This window comes from Juglans regia, chromosome 12 (assembly GCF_001411555.2).
Source record: "Juglans regia cultivar Chandler chromosome 12, Walnut 2.0, whole genome shotgun sequence".
Classification (NCBI taxonomy): domain Eukaryota; kingdom Viridiplantae; phylum Streptophyta; class Magnoliopsida; order Fagales; family Juglandaceae; genus Juglans; species Juglans regia.
In genome coordinates this window covers 6,515,532-6,536,439 of record NC_049912.1, presented here as the reverse complement: position 1 = coordinate 6,536,439, position 20,908 = coordinate 6,515,532, and the positions used below count along the sequence as shown (strand labels likewise).

The window sequence follows — 20,908 nt, the reverse complement described above, 5'->3', positions numbered from 1 at the left end:
ATTGCCTAAAGATACAAGGAAATCATTAATCATGAGTCTATTACAATTGACCAATTGAATATAAAGTATTAAGAAAAAAAAAAAACATTATAAGCTTGTCCATTGTCCATTTGCGATCATTGAAAACGCTTTCATTTCTCTCCATTTATAGTGAAGAATTAATTAGGAATTGCAAAGGGCATATTCCAAATACACAGAAAGCATAAAAAAGGAAACACTTGATAGAAAAAAGAAAAGAAAATCATGAAAATTCATCCCATTTAGATTTATAGAAGTTGCCCAAAGTAACAATATTGAAAAAGAAAGTTTTTAAGATCCTCCATCATCCGCTCGTAACAGTAAGTTTTTATTGTTCTTTTTTATCCAGATACATCATGCTAGACAAATAGGGACCATCTTCCACAATATTGCAATTTGTGAGCTACCATATAAGCCTCTCCATTGGGCAAAGAGATCTACTATCCTTCTTGGGATAAGCCAAGCCAGCCCAACTCAACTAATTTACTAAAGAAGTCAATCCAAAAGGCAGTGGCAATCTCATAGTGGAGTAAAACTGTATGGCACTGCCCATGCACAGGAGGCTTTAGTGGTTGATTCAGTGGTTGGTCACCACACCAATTTACTCCTACAACTATCATCCCCCCCCTCCCGCCTTCAAGTTTAGTTTGAGGTCCATGTACCTCACTAGAATACCACCCACCCCAAGCACAACCAAATTTAAAATCCACTATGACTTTCCGCAAGACGTCACTCTCCAATTTGATTAAGCACACTAGTGGGATGGGGAAACAACGAAAAAAAGCATGTAAGCAAATTGGAAAGGGTGTTCTTCTTTAGAAAAAAAAAAATTAGAAAAGAAAGAAATTAAATATTTCAAAAACAAGGATTAAAAAACAAAAAAAGCTTTCGAAAAGACAAAACATAAAAAGATTAAAAAGAATGGAACAAATAGAACTCACAAAACATAAACACAGCAAAACATAAAAGAAACAAAAATAATTCAATGATAAAAAAATAAAAGAAATAAATTTAAAAATAAAAATCTAACTTTAAAGACAAAAGAAGAATGAAACAATTAAAATATGAAGGCAAGATTCCCTCCCCCATTTTCTTCTTTTTATTTTGTATTTATTTAATTTATTTCTTTATTTTTATGTGTTTTTTGTTGGTAAATTTCTATTCATTTTAAATTTCTACATCTTTTTTGTCTTTTATGTTTTGTTTCCTTTCTAGTTTTTTAATTCTTTGTTTGTTAAATTTATTGTTAGTAAGTTTCCATTTTATTTTTTAGTTTTTATGGAAACCTATTATTTTTATGTCTATTTTTATTTTTACTACTTTTTAGTTTCTACATCTTTTTTGTCTTTTACATTTATTTTGCAATAAATGTAAAAAAAAAAATTATATTCCAATCCAAAAATCTTTGAAATCTCTAAAACCTTTTCTATTTGTCAAGAAAAATCTTTTAATCTAATCATGATTTTTGTGAAAACAAAGAATACAAATAAAAACAACTTTCACAAAAGCGCAAAAAACCAACTCTCACAAAAATTTTCTCCAAAATATTTCTCATTTTTCTTACCCACTTTCAGACAACCCAATAAAAACACATCCCAAAATTTCTTTCAAAACTTCTCTAGAACTCTAAAAAGTCCTACTAACCAAACATGGCCTTAAAGTGTCGAATTTACCTAGTCAAAAGGGAAATAATGAAGCAATATCACATGAAGTATGATTTGCATTTCAAATAGAAAAGAGTACAAAATCAATAACACAACATCCATCCTACCAAGTTGTTTATGAGTTCTCACTTAAACATTCTACAAACTTGAACACCAAAAAGTTGCCTGCATGCAGTGGCTGGAACATATAAATCCTTTTTGCTCCTCATATAGTACCAAAGCTGGCTAGTCAAAAGCACAATTTTCCAACAACAATAGAGGACAAGCTTGTGACTAGTTGCTACTAACCAATAACATGACCACAATATATTTTGTCCAATGCAATCATAGCAACAGAGAATGTATCAGAACAATTCAAATTTCAGCAGAACAAAGAAAAATATTAGATTAATAAATTAAATGATCTAGCAGCAACTTATAATCAACAGTTGTACATGTATCAGAGTCACGAACAGAAGTAGTCGCCATGAATAAACGAACAACAAAAGCTCAACAAAACAGCTTAAGAACAGTTAATTAGTAAGTGTATTAGGTTTAAAATTATCTACCTTTACTGACGCTACGGCCTAGATTGTTGTTTACCCGCAAAGGATCAATTACATTAAAATGCTTGGAAAGAAAGGGTTGCCCCTGATTTTCTTGACCACCAGGGAAAACAGCATACACCGAGCTACAAGCATCTAGAAACAACTTGAGTAGTAAGTCTCCACCATCATTTCGAGGAGGTTCCGCTGGATAATTTCCAAATAAGAAAAAATCAATGGAAGACTTTGGCAAAATCTGGGTTTGTTCAACCAAGTACTAATTCAAGAATCTTGAAGCAAATTATACATACCTGTTACGTCTGGAAGCGAACTAATGGGCACAGGACCCCATAGGCTAACACAAAAATTGTCCCAATCAAATTTACTAAAGAACTCCAGAAAACGATAGAGGACCTGCACATGCCAAGAAATTAAAAACAAAAACTTCCAGAAGTATAGAAATAAAACAAAACAAGTATGGGAGCTAATCAAAGTCACCTCAAGTGGTCCGGCGAAGGAATTATTAAAGACATGAAATATGTAAAGAACCAAGGTTTCCAAGGCATAAGTTGAGATAAGCCCATGGTGAGCACCCAGGATCCGGCTCTCATAATAGCACCAGGCCTTTATCAATATAATGCTACGCTTAAACAAATGATTCTGATTTATCAAATGATCAACCTATAGAAGCAAAAACTGTGATTCAGCAAAGAGACTTAGACATAATCATGGTGTATTTTTTCAAGGAGAGAGAATTAGTATGAGTTTCCAAAATGAAGCCTTACCTCCTCAAGGAAACAAAGAGTGCACAATCCTCCAAGCTGGTCGAATGATATGTCCACCACAATATTTTCCACAAGACACTTGATTATCTTCACCTGAAAATATAAGAAGACAAAAAGGATTGCCAATCAATTGTCAGATAAAAACTTAGAACCAAAATACTAGATATTTTAGATGAGAAAGGATATTTGCAGTCATAGAGTGTGCAAATATAGCGTACTCCCTTTGAAAAAAGTGGGTAAATTGGGTAAATTTGGGACCCACATGAAAAAACTATTTTTTTAAAGCCGGACCCCACTCTTTTTCAAAGGGTGTGCGCGGGGCTTGCACAACCTAGGACTGTATCCATTAATCATTTTAGATTATGATGTGGGGAACATAATTTAACGCTACATCTAAAATATTAAACCTGGAACAAAAACAACAAGAAGAAGGGAAAAAAAAATCATGAAATAATAGCACCTTCTAAATAAAACAGCTTAACAGCTGGGGAAAAAAAAGATGGAAAATAGCTTATCAGCCATGAATGATCTTTTCCCAATACTCCAATAAGAAAATAACATAAATCCTCAACCCTAAACCATAATGTGTAGCTGAATAACCAAGGGACATTCACAGCAAGGATGACAAGTATCCTAGAAGTAAAGCAAACAAAAGGGATGGGAGTTTGATGGTTGAGTGTTGAGTGTTGACCTCCAGTTCGAGTCTGAATGCTCCTAAACAATTTATCTTTATCTACTTTATTTATTTATTTATTAGTAATAAAAGATTTTATTCCCAAGAAATAGGTATAAGCCCAAGTACATAGGACGTATACAAAGAAAATACCTACTACTTTCCAAAAACGAAAGGAAAACTAAAACAGATTCTGGAAATTATCTTCCATTACAAAAGCTTTAGCCCACAAACTCAAAGTACTAAAGAAAAAATCCCTAAGTTCTCCCAATGAATGTTCTTTGTCTTCGAAGCATCTCCAATTCCTTTCAAGCCATATGCACCACATGAGACAAGAAGAAATCATCTTCCAAACACGAACCGCATTCTTGCAATCCTTCAAACCCTTCCAACCTACCAATAAATCCACCACTTCCTTGGGCATTACCCAAAGTAAACCAGTCCAATTCAAAACCTCATTCCACAAGAACCTGGCCACTTCACAATGAAGAAAGAGGTGATTAACAGATTCTCCATCCTTCTTGCACACGACACACCAATCAACAATGTACATACCTCTCCTTCTAAGATTTTCAGTTGTCAACACTTTGCCCAAGGATACCACCCAACAGAAAAAAACAACCTTGGAAGGAACTTTCACTTTCCATATGTTTTTCCAAGGAAATTCACAACTCCTGTGACTGGTTAATATTCTGTAAAAAGAGGAGACTGAGAACTTAGAATTTCCTGCAGGAATCCACAGCATGCTGTCCTCCCTACCTAGCATCAACTTTGAACTGTAAAGTCTTTCCAGAAAAGCCTTAACATCCCTGATAAAGATAACATTCCACTGAATATTATTGTCAATGCAACAGAAAGACTTTCCTACAGCTGCATTTTGATCCCTTGGAATTCTGAAAAGAGAGGGAAAGTCCAGCTTAAGTGAAGAATCCCCACACCACAAGTCATGCCAGAAAAGTATCCTCTTCCCATCTCCCACCTTCAATCTAATATGATTTGGAAAAAACCCCCCATCCTTTTCTAATGAACTTCCACAAACTCACCCCATATGCACCGCTAGTATCTTTAGAGCACCAACCTCCCCACAAACTACCATATTTCACATCAATAACATTTTTCCAAAAGGCATTACTTTCCAAGTGGTATGTCCAAAGCAATTTCCCAAGTAATGCTCTATCACTCTTAAATTTTTTATCCCCAACCCACCACAATCAATCGGTTGACAAACCTTCTTCCAACTAACCAAATAGAACTTTTTTTCAACTCCTTTACCACCCCATAAAAAATTCCGCAATAAACTCTCAATTCTTCTTTCAACCCTTGCTGGCAACAGAAAAAGAGATAAGAAATAAGTGGGAAGGTTAGACAAAGTACTTTTTATTAGAGTTAATCTTCCCCCCTTAGACAAGTAGATCATTTTCCAACCAGTTAACCTCCTTTCCATTTTCTCAATCACCCCATCCCAAATATTAACAGATTTAAAAGAAGCCCCAAAAGGAACTCCAAGGCATAGGGAGTGAAGAAATTCTGCACCCCAGAATATTTGCCAAGTCTGAAATATTCTGAACAGAACCCACAGGAACGACTTCAGATTTCAATAAATTAACTCTTAACCCCGAAACAACTTCAAAACACAGCAAAAGTGCTCTTAAAACATGTAGATTGTCAGAATCGGGCTCACTAAAAATCAAAGTATCATTAGCAAATAATAAATGTGAGACCTTTAAACTACTCCGTACCTCATTTCCCACCATAAAGCTGGACAGAAAATTACCATCCCCAGCCTTCTCAATCATTCTACTCAAGGCATCCATAATCATAACAAAAATAAAGGGGGAGATGGGATCACCTTGCCTAACCACGTGAGCTACTAAAGAAACCAACCGGTTCTCCATTCACCAAAATAGAAAATTTCGAAGTCGACACACAATGTTTCATCCCCAAACACCATTTATCACCAAAACCATATCTCCTCAGCAAATAATCAAGGAAATCCCAGCACACATGCTCATAAGCCTTTTCCATGTCCAATTTGATTAAAATACCAGCTTTCTCCATTTTAATTCTACTCTCCAAGCATTCATTTGTAATTAAGAGTCTAAAATCTGTCTTCCCATCACAAAGGCGTTTTGTGATTTTAAAATTATCCTCTCCATCACCCTGCTCAAACAGTTGGCTAGCACCTTAGAAATGATTTTATACACTCCATTCACCAAACTAATAGGCCGAAAATCTCTCATCTCCACAGCCCGTACCTTTTTCGGAATAAGTGCAATGAAAGTCGTATTAAAACTCTTCTCAAACCTCATATACGAATGAAACTCAGCAAACACCTTCAGAATATCTTCTCTAACTATGTCCCAGCATGCTTGAAAAAACGCCAAAGAGAACCCATTTGGACCCGGAGCCTTATCCCTATCCATACCTTTAACCACATTAAGTACTTCTTCTTCTTCAAACTCTCTCTCCAACCAATCAGCTTCGACCTAATCTATAGAGTTGAAACCAAGTCTGTCCCGTTTTGGTCTCCAAGAAAAATCTTCTGAAAACAGCTGTCATAAAAATTCACTATGTGAGCCTTAAGGTCTTCTTCATCCATGATAAGCCTGTCCCCATCTCAAAGAACCTCAATCACATTATTTCTTCTATGAGAGTTTGCCATTTGATGAAAGAATTAAGTGCACCTATCTCCTTCCTTCAACCACAGCACCCTAGATTTTTGCCTCCACGAAATTTCCTCCATTAACGCAATATTTCCCAGTTCGGAAACCACCCCTATTTTTCTTATTCTGTCCTCCCCCAATATCACCCCTTGCAGCTCCTTCTCATCCAAACCTCTCAACTCTTCCAAAAGAAGCTTCCTCTTGCTATCCAAATTCCCAAACTCTTCTTTATTTCATCTCTTCATATCTTTCTTTAAGAGATTTCAATTTTCCAGCCAAGACAAAACTAGGAGTGCCAGAAAAATTATAGGAATTCCACCAACTTCTTACCCTGTCCACGAATCCCTCATCCTTCAACCGCATGTTTTCATATTTAAAATACCTTTGCCCACCCTCAATTCCACCACAATCCAACATGATAGGATAATGATCAGAACACAATCTCGGCAATAATTTCTGACTCAAACCAGAAAAATGAGCTTCCCAAGAAGGTGAAACCAGAAACCTATCCAGCCTTGAAAATGAACTACCATTAGACCAAGCATAATCTCCTCCCACCAAAGGTAAATCAATCAGATTTAAATAAAAAATTAAATCTGAAAAAGTAGACATTGCATGTGAAAAATGATTCCCCCGATCTCTCACTAGCGAAACGAGTGAGATTAAAATCCCCACCAAAACACCAACGTAACTTCCACCAACCACATACACCCGACATTTCATCCCATAACAAACTTCTACTACCATCCACATTAGGGCCATACACTCCAGCAAACACCCATTCAAACCCATCCTCAATATTCTTAAAATGACATGCCACCAAGAATTCCCCCACAAAATGATCCCTCAACTCCACCACCCTCCTATTCCACATTATTATAATTCCACCCGAAGCCCCATTAGACACCAACTCTGCCCAACACACTACTACAATTCCACAAACTCTGAACAATAGCTTGATTCACAAATTTCAGTTTAGTTTCTTGAAGGCAAATCACATCCACCCTCCATTTTCTGAACCAATTTTTCACCCGAAGACGCTTTCGAAGGTCATTAAGAACCCTTACATTCCAAGAAATAATCTTTGGCTTCATCTAGAATCTATCCTAGCCCTTTCCTTTCCCTTATTCCAACTACGCTTCCTCCCTTCCGATCATAGTTTACCGAGCATGACAACCTTTTCAATTCCCTCTCCTTCTTTAAGACAGATCTGGCCAACGAAGGCTGACCAGCTTCAATTGCAATCAATAAAGCTCTAAACTGTTCCTCAAAACCATCACAAGACACACCCACACACTCCTTAATCTCATCAGGGAAAACAGAACATAAAGGAACTGGAGAAAATTCCTCTACTGGATCACATGAAACTCCAAATTCACCCTCATCCTCTGAACAGCAAATAGGACCCCTTTGCATCTCAATAAAATTATTCTCAGAAAAAGTATCTTCATTTGCCAACAAACCAACTACATCAATAGCCTGATTCTCCTCCCCCTCATTCACAACTACCTAATCCACCATCTTTAGTCCTTGCTCCTCCCTTACTCACCTGAAAGTTTTGAACAGACAGAACTTCTTTATTCCTGCCCTTCTCCTTACTCTACTGTGATACCCGATATGATAAGGATAAGCGTAGGTAGTGTATGAGATCCCACATTACTTGGGAATGAGAAGTTTTTGTCCTTTATAAGGTTCCAATGGGACTCCAATTATATCATTGACTAGTCTTTTTGGAATATAGGTCATGTGGTTTGGACCTTCCATCGGAGTGTTACAAATAGATTGTGATACCTCCATATGATAAGAAAAAGGGTAGGTGGTGTATGCGATCCCACATTACTTGGGAAGGAGAAGTTCTTGCTCTTTATAAGGTTCCAATGGAGCTCCAATTATATCATTGACTAGTTCTTTTGGAGTATATGCCATGTTGTTTGGGCCTTCCATCGGGGCGTTACATTGACCCTTCCTGATTCCAATCTAAGACAGAGGGTGAGAGCCAAAAAGTCTCTAGATGGCTTCCCATCCTCGAGGGCCCTCCTAAACAAGTTTACTCCACCATCGAACCACTCTATGATGAAGAAACCACACAAAGCTTCGATCTCAGTCTATCTTGCAAACTGTCAGATTCCACACTCTTCAAACAATCCCGAGATGACGTCGCCGTCAAGTTTATCATCGCCGAGGAACACCCAACCTACTCGACTCCCCCCGTTGCTCCTTTTTGTGTAGACAAAACCACCAACGGCACCGTCGACAGCTAAAATTGGCATCCTTCTCCTCTATTGGGCCAATAGATCTCGAAACCACCCTCTCCTCTAAGCCCTTCCTCATCGGTAGACACCCGTTAGGATCACCTCCCTCCATCGCACCCTCTATGGTGACAAACGATGGGTTGGGCTGACGCATCAATTCTCCTCTCGAGTTCGAAAGAACCACACTGCTATCCTTGGGCTTCCAACAAACAGATCTCTTTAATGGGCCTCTACACAACCCACTACCATAGTCTTCCTCACTAGACCCACGCTTCTCCTCCTCCAAACTCTCTTTGTATTCTTGGGCTCCCATCTTTTGGCCCAAACCCATAATAAAACTCAACCCTCCATCAACCTTATTTAATAAAAAGACAATTTTATCATTTCATCCCATTAATTCAGAATGTAAATGCCAAAGTGTCCCTTCCACTTCTCCTAAGTTTTCCAACACCTTGTAACTCCTTCCATCACCATAATTTCGCCTGAGTTATGTGCCCCCCTCCTTCCTCCTCTACCATCTTCCGGTGAGATAACCTCCTTCATATTCTTGGCACCTCCAAATCTCTCAGAGAATTGCACAGGTTTCATCAATGCTACCACATAAGAACCTCCACCAACCTTATCATCACCAACATGCAAAGAAGTATCAGCCCTCAAATAGCTACTTTTTTTTTTTATAAGTAATAATATTATATATATATATCAATAGGAGTAACCAAGTACACTGGACATATACAAGAAAACACCTAGCCCATACAAGAAAGCCCCTAATGACCCAAAAATCCCATGAAACCTACCCAAAATACATCAAGCCCGAAATGGAATGAAACACACCTCCCCAACCCTAGCCCCTTGTTTTTATAGAACTAATCCTCTACTTGAACATCCCAATACGAGAGTGTCTTCACAATGCCCTCCCTTTATTATTTCCTCAACTTGAGCTACCTCCCTTAGCATCGTGTAGTTGATTGCACAAAAAAGACGATTTATCTCCCTAATTTTCTTAAAATGTGATTTGGTTTCAAGTGCGTGACTTGCATCAATCGCAGTGAGTAGAGCTTTAAATTGGTCTTCATATTTTCCTTGTTCTTCATCTGAAAGCCCCAGGATTTGCTGAAACCCGTTAGCTTTATTCAAAACCCAATCCGATGGTGAACCCGTTATATCATTTAACAGAGGAATAGAAACCAAAGGTACGACATTATCCCCAGCCACAGTACCCAATTGCACTCCCGATTCTAAACCTTCCCCCCACATGAGGCACCAACGACAAACCGCTAGTTTCGTTCCCGCCATATTGTTGCTCGACAACTATAGTTGTTGCCCATTGTTTTTGTCACCATTACAGGTTCCTCCCCTCCATCAACATTGCTTGACTTTGCACCACCCCCCGACGGTCCTTGCTGTGTCACTTTGTATGACCCTACTGCTCCCTCCGTAGCACAGGTAGGGGAAACAACACCTTTTGTAGCCCCGTTTGCATATTCCAACAGAAGCTTGACTCTTTCTTCCAAAGTACTCAAGACCCTGGAGTTCCCCTGCCTTCCACTAAGGATGAACCCTAGACAAAAGTACCAACTCCATTTGCATTCGGTGCTTGGGCCCTACAGCTCCCTCAGGAGGCATAGTGACACTGGCATGAACAAAGATGTCAGCGTCCAACGACCATATCTGTGACAGCAATGAGATGCCCTTCGTCGGCACACTTGTGGCCTTCAAACCCGAAGGATCTACCACCCGCCCTCCCTCATCCATGCTTGACCCACCACCACAACCCACGACTAAGTCCAGCCCCTTATCCACTTTAATCATCAAATCTCTCACATATTCCATAACTCCCTTCAATTGAGCTTTGACATCCTACAAGACCCCCTCCACCTCTCCCAATGTCACTTGACGGCCTTCGTCTTCTACAAGTGCCTTACTCTTTCCTTCTGCCGCTGAGCTGATCTCAACCGGACTACCCGTCAGTGACCTTAACACCACAGCGTATGAAGCACCTTTGACTGAGGACGGCCTTCCCATTGTTTTTCCATCAACAAACTCCCCAATGACACTTCGAACGGACTGCAAAAAGCTTTTCCATCCAATGCCATTAGCGCCTTTTGGAATCACCAACAAACCTTTCCTCCTTTCATTCCGGTATTCTGTGAGTTGCAGAAAACTGCCCCTTGCATTAGCATGATGTTGAATGGTAAAAAATCCATTACCCATCCTTAGCTCTCTGAAGAAACCTTCATGACATATAAGTTCTGAACAATCCTCAATCTCTTTAGCCACCCACAAAGCTGTCATCCCCCCTAGACGCATGAACTTAGCTATCATTTTGCTACATTCAGAAATACGAAAATTATTTCCCCCCTTTCGTAAAAACGAAAGTTTTTTATTCCACTTTCAACTACCTCTTGCCTTCCAACTGAGATGAATCCACATCGCACCTCTTCATCGTCAAATACGGTTGCAAATCTGTGCCCACTGCTCCCTACTGCTCCATCTTCAACTTCTTAAGGTAAAAAACAAAACTGTGCCCACAGAATGGCCTCCTAGTCGCCGGATTCCGTTAATCAAGTCAATAGCAAGTTGCAGGTAGAAGCTCAAATCGACCTTGGAAGAAATAGTGTTGTGCCGACTCAGATGCAACTCAAAAAGACCGGTCACCGGAGGGGAACCGACGTCGGAGCGCCCTCGAAAGATTCACCGAAGCCCTTTGCCCTTGTATGGGCCAGTGGTGAGACGTAACTCACCGATGATCGAGGCCGCAACGTCGAAAGGCTCTGAGAAAGAGTCTTGCGAAAAAAGGCAGGTCACCAGAGCCAGGACCTATGCTGGATAGCCCTCAATGCTAACGCTGAGGCCCGTCAACCCTGTCTGGGACGGTGGTGAGGAGACACTCGCCGGTGGACGAAGTCATCTCCGAGAAAAAAAAGAAGGAAAACTTGCAAAGAAAGGAAAATCCAGTCGCCGATGCTAGGATCTACGCCAGACGACCCTTAGTGGGGTCACCAGAGTCCGTCAATCTTATATGTGTCGATGATGAGGGTCACTCGCCGGTCTGATATGATGGCACGTAGGCGGCGGTTTTCTCTCGCACGACTAGGGTTTTTTCTTGTAAGTTTTTATTTTTATTTTCTTTTTTCTTTTTTTTCCTTCTCTTAAAGTCACATTATTAAAGACGACTTCCCCTCAAATAGCTACTTGATTGATTTACAACCTGCCCAACCTTGGACATACCTCTACTAGCATGATATGTCACAGCAGGAGAGGACCCAACCATTTCTCGTAAGTATCTCACAAAACCAACCCATCCACATCCTCTTCTCCCTTAAGGGATAACTAAAATTCCTATACCCGAACATGTGCCATATTCTTGCATCTTCAGAAACCTACCAGACTGATTATGGTCCCCTTGCAACATAAAAACTTTGTCTCCCTCCCTTCTAGTCCGATAATCAACCATCTTGCCAAGATTCTTCCAACAAACCTCTATCTCCTTAGCAAACTAAACCACCATTCCACCAGATAGATATAAAGATAAAGTATGTTTTCTTCCCTTTTCTGTTATACAAAACATATTACCTACCTTTCTCCTAAAAACAAAAACATTGGAATCTATCACTTAAAAAACAACTAACAAACAACAAAATACACCCAATCTAAGGACGAAGAAACACAACAGGAAGATTAGAAATCATATCCAGCAAAAACCTCTAACCAGAGAGGTCCTCTAGAATCCAACAGTTAGATGATGCAGACTGCTAAGTGACAACCTTGGCCATCATACATCCTGGAGCCATATAATGCATCCACATCACACGAATTAGGTAGATCATTGGCTTTTAACTGATGAGACAGCCCCTAGAAATTCTTTGTGCCTAAGATTTAAACCATAGGCCTCGGGAGAGCACACCAGGGCCCTTACTAGAGCCAACCCCAATGTGCTATTTCTCCTTATTTACTTTATACATATTTAAAAATATAATCTTACAAGTTTATCATAAATCAAAATGAAGAGCATTTTTTGGCAATATGGATAAATTATACTACGTAATTACAAGTTAATGATTAAATCTCCCCCTCTTATGATGAAAAAGTGGAGATGAAGGGGGGAAAAAAGCTAAAGTATAATAGTACTTCATGACAGAATTGGTCACACGGCCCAAAATAATATAAAATTAAAAAATAATAAGGCAGAGATAATTAATATTATACTAAGATTATAATGTGATAACATAAACATTAATAATATATGTAATATAGTTCAAAATATGTATCATAATAATAAAGTTTCTCATATCAGGCAATAATATAATTATTTTTGTAAGTTCATATCACATCAATTAATAATATAATTGATGTGGCAAAATAAGCTATACTTTTTTTGACAAGTGACATTTTCAGCAAAATAAGCTATACTTATATTACCATAATGCAAAGCACTTTAGTATAATAAGTACTACATACCAAAACCATTATAAAGGAACGGGGGAAAAGTATAACACTATAATGCAATGCAATGCAATATACCAAAGTCTCATTAGATATAATACCAAGGACCATACAACACTAACTATTCCAATAAGGACTATACAACACTTTGTATAATACCTTTTTTTTATCGGTAAACAAAATTTTATTGGGCATAAAATAGACAAAAGCCCAAATATACAGGACATATACAAGTGCGTCGCATATGCATGCTAGTTTAGCAATACAAGTCATGAAAACACATGCCATTAAAATAATTACAATCGACCAATAAAGTAAAGTACTGAAAAATAAACTTCTAAGTTCAACCAATGACTACTCTTGATCTTCAAATCTTCTAGCATTTCTCTCCCTCCATATATACCACCATATACAAAGTGGGACCATCTTCCATATTGTTACAATCTGAGAGTTGCCTTGGATGCCTCACCAAGAAGCTAGGAGGTCTACCCTTTTTTCGGCATCACCCAAGCAAATCCTATCCTAGTAAATAAGCCATTTCACAAGGTCGTAGCAATCTCACAATGAAGTATATATATATGATCTACGGACTTCTTGCTCTTTTTGCACATACAACACCAATCCATGACTATGATGTGGTGTTTCCATAGAGTGTCTATTGTGAGGATCTTCCTAAGGAAGTCGTACATACCAAAAACATTGCCTTCAGGGGTGCTCTTGTCTTCCAACTACTCTTCCATGGGAGTTGATTTGTATTATGCATGGTCATGGCTTGATAGTAGGAGTAGACTGTGAGTTTCCCTTTCTTAAAAGAGCGCCAAAAGATCGTCTTCAGCTCCCCCCATCATACGGGTAGAGTACACTAATCACAGAACTCCGAAAAAATGTCAACTTCCCATGCAAGTTAGCACCCAATGAAAGGCTCAAACCACATGGCCTATACTCCAAAAGGGCTAGTTAATGATACAATTGGAGTAACATTAAAACCTTATAAAGAGCAAGAAGTTCTCATTCCCAAACAATATGGGATCCTATACACTAGTTACCATTATCCTTATCATATGGGGGTATCACAATCTCCCCCCTTAAATTCTCGATGTCCTCATCGGGCCAGCCCATCATAGGTAGCAAGCTTAAGTTCCACATTTTTTATTGGAATAGGCTCTGATACCAATTGTAACGCCCCAATGGAAGGCCCAAACTACATGGTCTATACTTTAAAAGGACTAGTCAATGATACAATTGAAGCTATATTGAAACCTTATAAAGAGTAAGAATTTTTCATTCTTAAGTAATGTGGAATCTCATACACCACTTAGCCTAATCCTTATCACATGGAGTGTCACAATTTATACCATTTCTTCAACCAAAGTGCTCTCGAATTTTGTCTTCAAGATATTTCTTCTGGAAGAGAAACCCCTAAGCACTAAGTACCCTACAACACAATAAATGTTTGAGAAAAATTTCCTACTAAAAATTTGAAGCTCAAAGGCAGTTTCCTAGTTCAACCAGTTATAAAACTTACACGTCTGTACAGTTCCTATTAAACACTCATAGTCATTAAAACTATCTGAAAATGGTGTGCGGAAACTTTCCACCTTCCCCTTTGGCTATATGAAATTATTGACACACCACGTCGATCGGACAATATGGCATGATCTAGCTGTTCAAAATTGATATTGTCATTCGTAGTTCAAATTGATATTGAACGATATTTTCACTGAATGTGGCACACATTTACTCCAGCTCACACGAAAAAAATGCCACGTGGTATCATCCATTGGCTTGATAGGAAAAAGGAACCCATCTACATTGTTTCCTTGCACATTTGAAGTTAGTTTTGAGTATTATTAAAAAAAATCCTAGTCATACAATTTCATAAACTTCCATGCCAGTATTTGCAAATGCTTGTGTGAAAGAGGGTTTTTCATCTTTCTTTGTGGGTGGAATTTTCTTAATGGGTATATGTCTATTTTATTAGTAATAGCAATAGGCATAGCCCAAATACACTGTTATGTACAAGAGAAACACCCAATTGAAACTAGAAACCAATACGAGGAATTCATGGAGGCTCAGTGCATTAGAATCTATAGCAATCGACCAAACAAAGATTTATATTCATAATCTTTGAAATGTCTATTGCCTTTTCCCTTTAATTACACCACAATAGGCAAATGGCAGCAATCTTCCATACATATGCAATTTGTGTACTGCTTCTTAATCCTCTCTAGGTAGCAAAGAGGTCTTCTACCTTTCTTGGCATAACCCATGTAAACTAGCTCTGCTAAAGAAATCATACCACATAGCACCAACAGTCTCACAATAGAGTAGGAGGTCAATTTCCCCTCCCTTTTTGCACATTCAACACCAATCCATTACAATAAGCTGGCGTTTCCTTAGGTCATCGGTGGTGCAAATCTTCCTTAACGAAGATGTCCAAATGAAGAAAGTTGCGTTTAAGGACACCTCAGTCTTCCACATTTTCTTCCAAGGAAAGGAATTTGTGTCCTGAATAGTTAGGGGCTGGTAGAATGAGTGGATGATTAACTTTACTTTCTCAAATGGACTCCAAAATTTTTATCTAAACCTCTAGCACTTATTTTCATATAGTACAATAGATAGAAAGCGCCAACTTCCCAGTTTTGAACTGCTCAGAAAAAACTAACATTCCACTGAGAGGAGCCATTGAAAAGTAAAATTAAATCAGCCATCGAAGAATCCTGCATTCTCACAACCTTGTACACTTCTAGAAAAGCTTCCGTGTGAGCTCTCTCACCACACCATAGGTCATGCTAAAATCTAGTCCAAGTGGCATTGCCCAAATCAGGTCTAATGTGTATAATAAAGACTGCCAATCCTTTTCTGATATTCTTCCCCAAGCCTACCCCATGTAGTCTATTTACCTCATTAGAGCACCACTCTCCCAAGCACAGCCATACTTGGAATCCACTACAGCTTTAACTAAAGTTTCCCTCTTGAGTTGATATCATAATGGAAAGTGGTCCAAGCATTGTCAAGGCAGCCTCTTTAGATTCAAGGCTGAATAATGCTCATACCAGGATGGGGACACGAGGAAAATCCGAATATGAATTCAAAAAAATACACCATAGCCAGACAAAGGTGAGATTTGCCCAATCCTTCACTCAAAAATAGAATGACAATAAAACTGCCCTGTACGCACCATGGTAATTCTGCCAACTATGAAGGCTAGCCAATTCCTCCCACATATACCTTCTTTCGCTATCAAAGGTTTGGCGCATAAATCACTACCAAGGCCCATTACTTAAAAAAAAAAATCCCTACCAAGGCCCAAAAGAAACCATCTGCTACATTCTTGAAGGAGCATGCCACCGTGTACTCCCATATATGCTCTTCCAAATTCTCCACCACTCTTTGATCCCACATGGGCAATACTCCTCCAATGCCCCTCTAATGCTAGGTAGGACCACCCCTCTTGATGTTATTTTATTTCAATGTATTTGATTATGCAAGTTTTTATTTTTGTAGTTAAACTAATTTCATTTATTTAAAGCTGCAGTTCCTTTTGAGACAACTAAAAATCTCCTTAAGGTGAGCAGCTTTAGGGAACATCTTTCATTCTTAAAGCCTCCCGGCAACATGCTAGCTACAAGCATTTTTAAGGGGAAGGTGCGATGGTATTGGAGCTTTTAGTGTTTGGGAGCATTGAGGGAGCATGTTTTCCTTTTAAGATTCCTTTATTTTTATTTTGGTCTATACTTGTCCAAATGCTTGTTGTCTAGTTTTGGTTGAGTGATCTCTTTTCATATTTCCTTGAAATGTGTATTGTCTCAAAAGGAACTTGGTTACTCCTATTGATATATATATATATAATACTTTTACTTATAAAAAAGTGTATTGTGAAGAGTATGAATTTTCATGGTTGAATATTTTTGTTCCTTTTTTTATATCATTTGGTTGGTCTATTTTTTAAATTAAATTATGGTGTTATTTTTCTTTAGTATAATAATAACCTTGATGGCAGATTTTTTTTTTTTTTTTATAATTAACTTGATGGCACAAATTAGTTCAAAGATACAATATCATTGGGAGATGTGTTTTTTGTTCAATGTAGTTCAATGACGTATATTTAGAAAAATGGATTTTAAGTTAGGTGAATTACGTAGTTGAGAACATTTTTTACCCTATTTTTTGTCATTGAAATGAAATTAATGTGGAATGTTTCTTCTGTGGATGTCCAATTGCTGAGGCATAAAGTTTCTTCATCAGAAAATTTTTTGGGGTGTTTTATTTGTTCTTGGTGAATTATTTGTACATAGGGTTATAAGGCTTTCTATTTATTGAGGTATATAGAATTTTTTGGAGACTTTTTCTTTGTGGCATAAAAAGTCTATATATAGAACAAATGATAGTATAATATTGATAGAGACTAAGGGCTCATTTGGACACTTAGAATATCTTACAATATTTGTAAATAGTAGTGAAATGGTTTGATTTAAGATGTTTTATTGGGTTTTGGAAAATGTGAGAGAAAAAGTTGAATAAAAATATTATAAAGTTAAAAAATTATTTGAATATAATTTTTGTTTTGAAATTTGAAAAGGTTGTAATGTTTTTTGTGTTTGGTTTGGGAGTTTGGGAAAGTTGTAATGATTAGATGAAAAAGTTGAAGATTTGAAATTGAAAGTGTTTTTGTGTTTGAGTGATATTTGTAAATAGATGGAAGTATACAAAATGTATAATGAAAATGTTTTACATGTATACATAAAGATATGAATATACATATACACTTTTTGACAAGTAGATGACCCGTTTTATTAAAAAAGCGCTAGGGGCACTACCTTTGTACACTAAGGGTATACAAAGGGGAACACCTATTTTAGGGAAGGGTAGGTAGCAAGGCCAATATATTCTACAAGAGATAGTAGATATCATTCTGAACTGTAGGCATTGATGCAAAGACTTAACCTGAAAGGTTTTAATTCTAGAAGTGTTCTCTCACAGTTTTCAACGTCTCGTGAGTTATGCTCCTTCCAAATTCTCCACATTAAGAACAAAGGAATCATCCCTCAAAACTATAGACATTTATGGCTGCTCCATTTATTTAAAACACACACACATATATAAATATATATATATATATATTTATATTCATGTATATGCATATAGAGTAGCTAAATCTACTTATGTGTGTGTGCGTGCACGTGTAGATTTGCTAATAGTTGACTATATACAAAAGAAAGTGTAATATGCATATATCTACATATAGCATCTATAGATGGTTACTAATTTTTTTTAGTGTATGATGTTAAAACTTAAGTCTCCAACTATATAGGGTTATGTTAAACTTTCAAGTATACAAGGTTAGAACACGTGTGTTAGATAAGCTTTGTTAAATAGAAATATTCACAGTATGTTTTAATAATCTGGTCCACCACAAGATATATAATTTAGGAAAATGCACAGATTTGTTAAATAGCAATCACTATATTGATGTTCATTTTGTACAATTAGTGCTAAAGTGTGTAGGATTATTTACGTGGATGCATATTTATATGTTACTGTACATTTAGAATAATTGCTATATCATAACATGAGCATTGCACATTTAATTGTAGTCCCGTTTTGTAGTTATCAAACAGCATCGAATATATTACAAATACAAAAGGGACATACTTCTGCCTGAATGTACTGAACCTCTTTCACATGGAATTCAGCATTCTCGTTCTTCTCCTCATTCTCCAGAATATCACGAACTTGATGAGCCCATGTTTCTTTCAAATTTTGATTCTTACTGAAGGCTGTTAAATCAATGTCACCATCAGGCAAATAAGTCTTGAGGGGAACGGACCCAAAGGTAAACACCTGCGGGGAAAAATTATAACTTAGGGTATTTACGACAAGGCCAGTGATATAATAATACATAACAAGAAGATGATGCACTTCTAATGTACTCAAAGATGCGAACAAAAAATGATAACACAACCATGATCATAGGTCCAAATTTGCATCATGAAAAGATACATACTGAAATCAAACAGGCCCACTACCTACTACTTGTAATTTTCCAGACAAATTCAGTCTCACTATTGCACTCAATCCAAGGTCAAAGCCATCTATCTCCCAATCTAACTTGCGATCCCTTCTTAGCTCTCACTAACTCGTATCAAAAGATTAATGCTTGCCCCCTCATGCCTTTAGTGGCTTCAGGCAATCACCCAAAACGTCAGAGTTACACCGGCGCTTCTATTCGTTCTGCATGCAACTTCCTCACCTCAGCATTCTTACTCGACTATGTCTATTCAATTAACTTCTCCCATTCAATCGAAAGCAAACAATCACATTCTATACTCGCAGCAACTGAAAAAACATTTCAATTTTAACAAATTCTTCACCTATGAAAGCATGATAATTCATTTATACCATAAAGAACTACATGGCCACCATATCAAGTCAGACTAAACAACAATAATGCACAGATAAACAAAAACCACTCAAGAATTTGCACAAGTATATATGTATGAATCAATGCCCCACCCGGCAGGGGAAACACTTCATGATGAGCCGCTGCACATAATCTGCCACTGCCTTTCGGCGCTCCTCAGATGGCGGGTTGGGCTGGATGCAGGCAATAAGCTCTGCAGTCCTCTCCTCAGCCTTCAACCATCGGTCCGAGTCGAGCACTCGCATTACGGACGCTGCTTCATTGGGCAACAGGCCATTCGGCAATAGCCCACTCGGTGGCTGTGCCCATTCCTCATGCTCTCCCATGAAAGCTTAAACTTTCTCCCACAAAACCCTCAATAACTACAATATCTCCTTCCACCCAAAACAAACAACAAGAAAGAAGACAAAAAACAGATACCAAAAGCAAAAGACGTAACTTTGGACGTTAATACAAAGAGGTTGTTTTGGGGTTCAATAAACCCCAGAATCTGACGATTTATTCAAATCGTTGACAGTTATGCTTAAAAGGGAAACTTTCAGCGCTCAACAAGAAGGTCCAGATAGGCGTTTTAGAAAATGGTATATGTGCTGTAAATGCCTCCAGGAAGAATTATGGGCGTTTCAGAAAAAGATCACAAACACAGAACCCTAAATAATTTCAGATATTAACAGTATATGCAAAAATAGCAAATATAAGTGTGTAGGAATATCTTGGTCAGAAATTGGAATGAAATCTACAAGGGTAACGGGGAAAAACCCTATAGGAAAGGGAAAAAATCGGCGATTGAATACGGAAGAGATTATCAAAACTCAACAGGGCACAAAACGCTGGTTAATCCCAACAATGTTGGAGTGTTGGCGAATCAATGGATGGAGTAAGAGGAGGGCCAATTTGCAAATGTGGGAAGGGAGGGAGGGCCGTTGCTTGAATGGGGGAAAGAAGGGAAAGAAGAGAGGCGTGAATGGAAGAATTAGGTTTTGTGAGAAAGAAGAGAGAGGAGAAAAAAGAAGAGGTTGCTTGAGAACGAAAACATAGATTGAGAAACAGAGAGAGGTTGCTGAAGTTTGTGGAATTTGTGCATTTGAAAGGAACTGAAAAATCAATTTGGGGACGGAGACGACAATGGATTGGAATCTGGTGAAAACAGAGCGAGAGACAGAAGAAAATGATCAGAAATTGAGTCTGGTTGCTTTCCAAACTCAAATCTAATACTTTGAAAATTTTATAAAATATTTATCTTATTATTATAATTTTTTTAAATTTTTGTATAAAATAAAATAAATAATTTAATTTTTTTAAAACTTAAAATAAAATTAATATTAAAAAATATATTCTAATAATATTTTATTCAACTTTTTAACTTTAATTTCAATTCAACTCGACTTATCTCTAAAAACAAACGAGTTTTGAAATGATACAAATGATTTTGCTATTTTGCCAAATGAGTAGGGCCCAT

General features: G+C 37.6%; 1 protein-coding gene across 4 annotated transcripts in view; it reads right to left on the bottom strand.

Annotated features, from left to right (window-relative positions):
- The window catches only part of LOC108985903, a 28,353-nt gene extending 7,721 nt beyond the window's left edge, over positions 1-20,632 (bottom strand). For all 4 annotated transcript variants that reach the window (XM_018958364.2, XM_018958365.2, XM_018958366.2 and 1 more), the window contains exons 1-6: positions 19,542-20,632; positions 18,681-18,869; positions 2,992-3,084; positions 2,705-2,887; positions 2,518-2,620; positions 2,231-2,413 (exon numbers count right to left, since the gene is read on the bottom strand). In XM_018958364.2, the coding sequence (XP_018813909.2) occupies positions 2,231-2,413; positions 2,518-2,620; positions 2,705-2,887; positions 2,992-3,084; positions 18,681-18,869; positions 19,542-19,775 (985 nt within the window). In that variant the 5' untranslated portion in view covers positions 19,776-20,632. The remainder of the gene's footprint in view (positions 1-2,230; positions 2,414-2,517; positions 2,621-2,704; positions 2,888-2,991; positions 3,085-18,680; positions 18,870-19,541) is intronic.
- Positions 20,633-20,908: the final 276 nt, after the last annotated feature.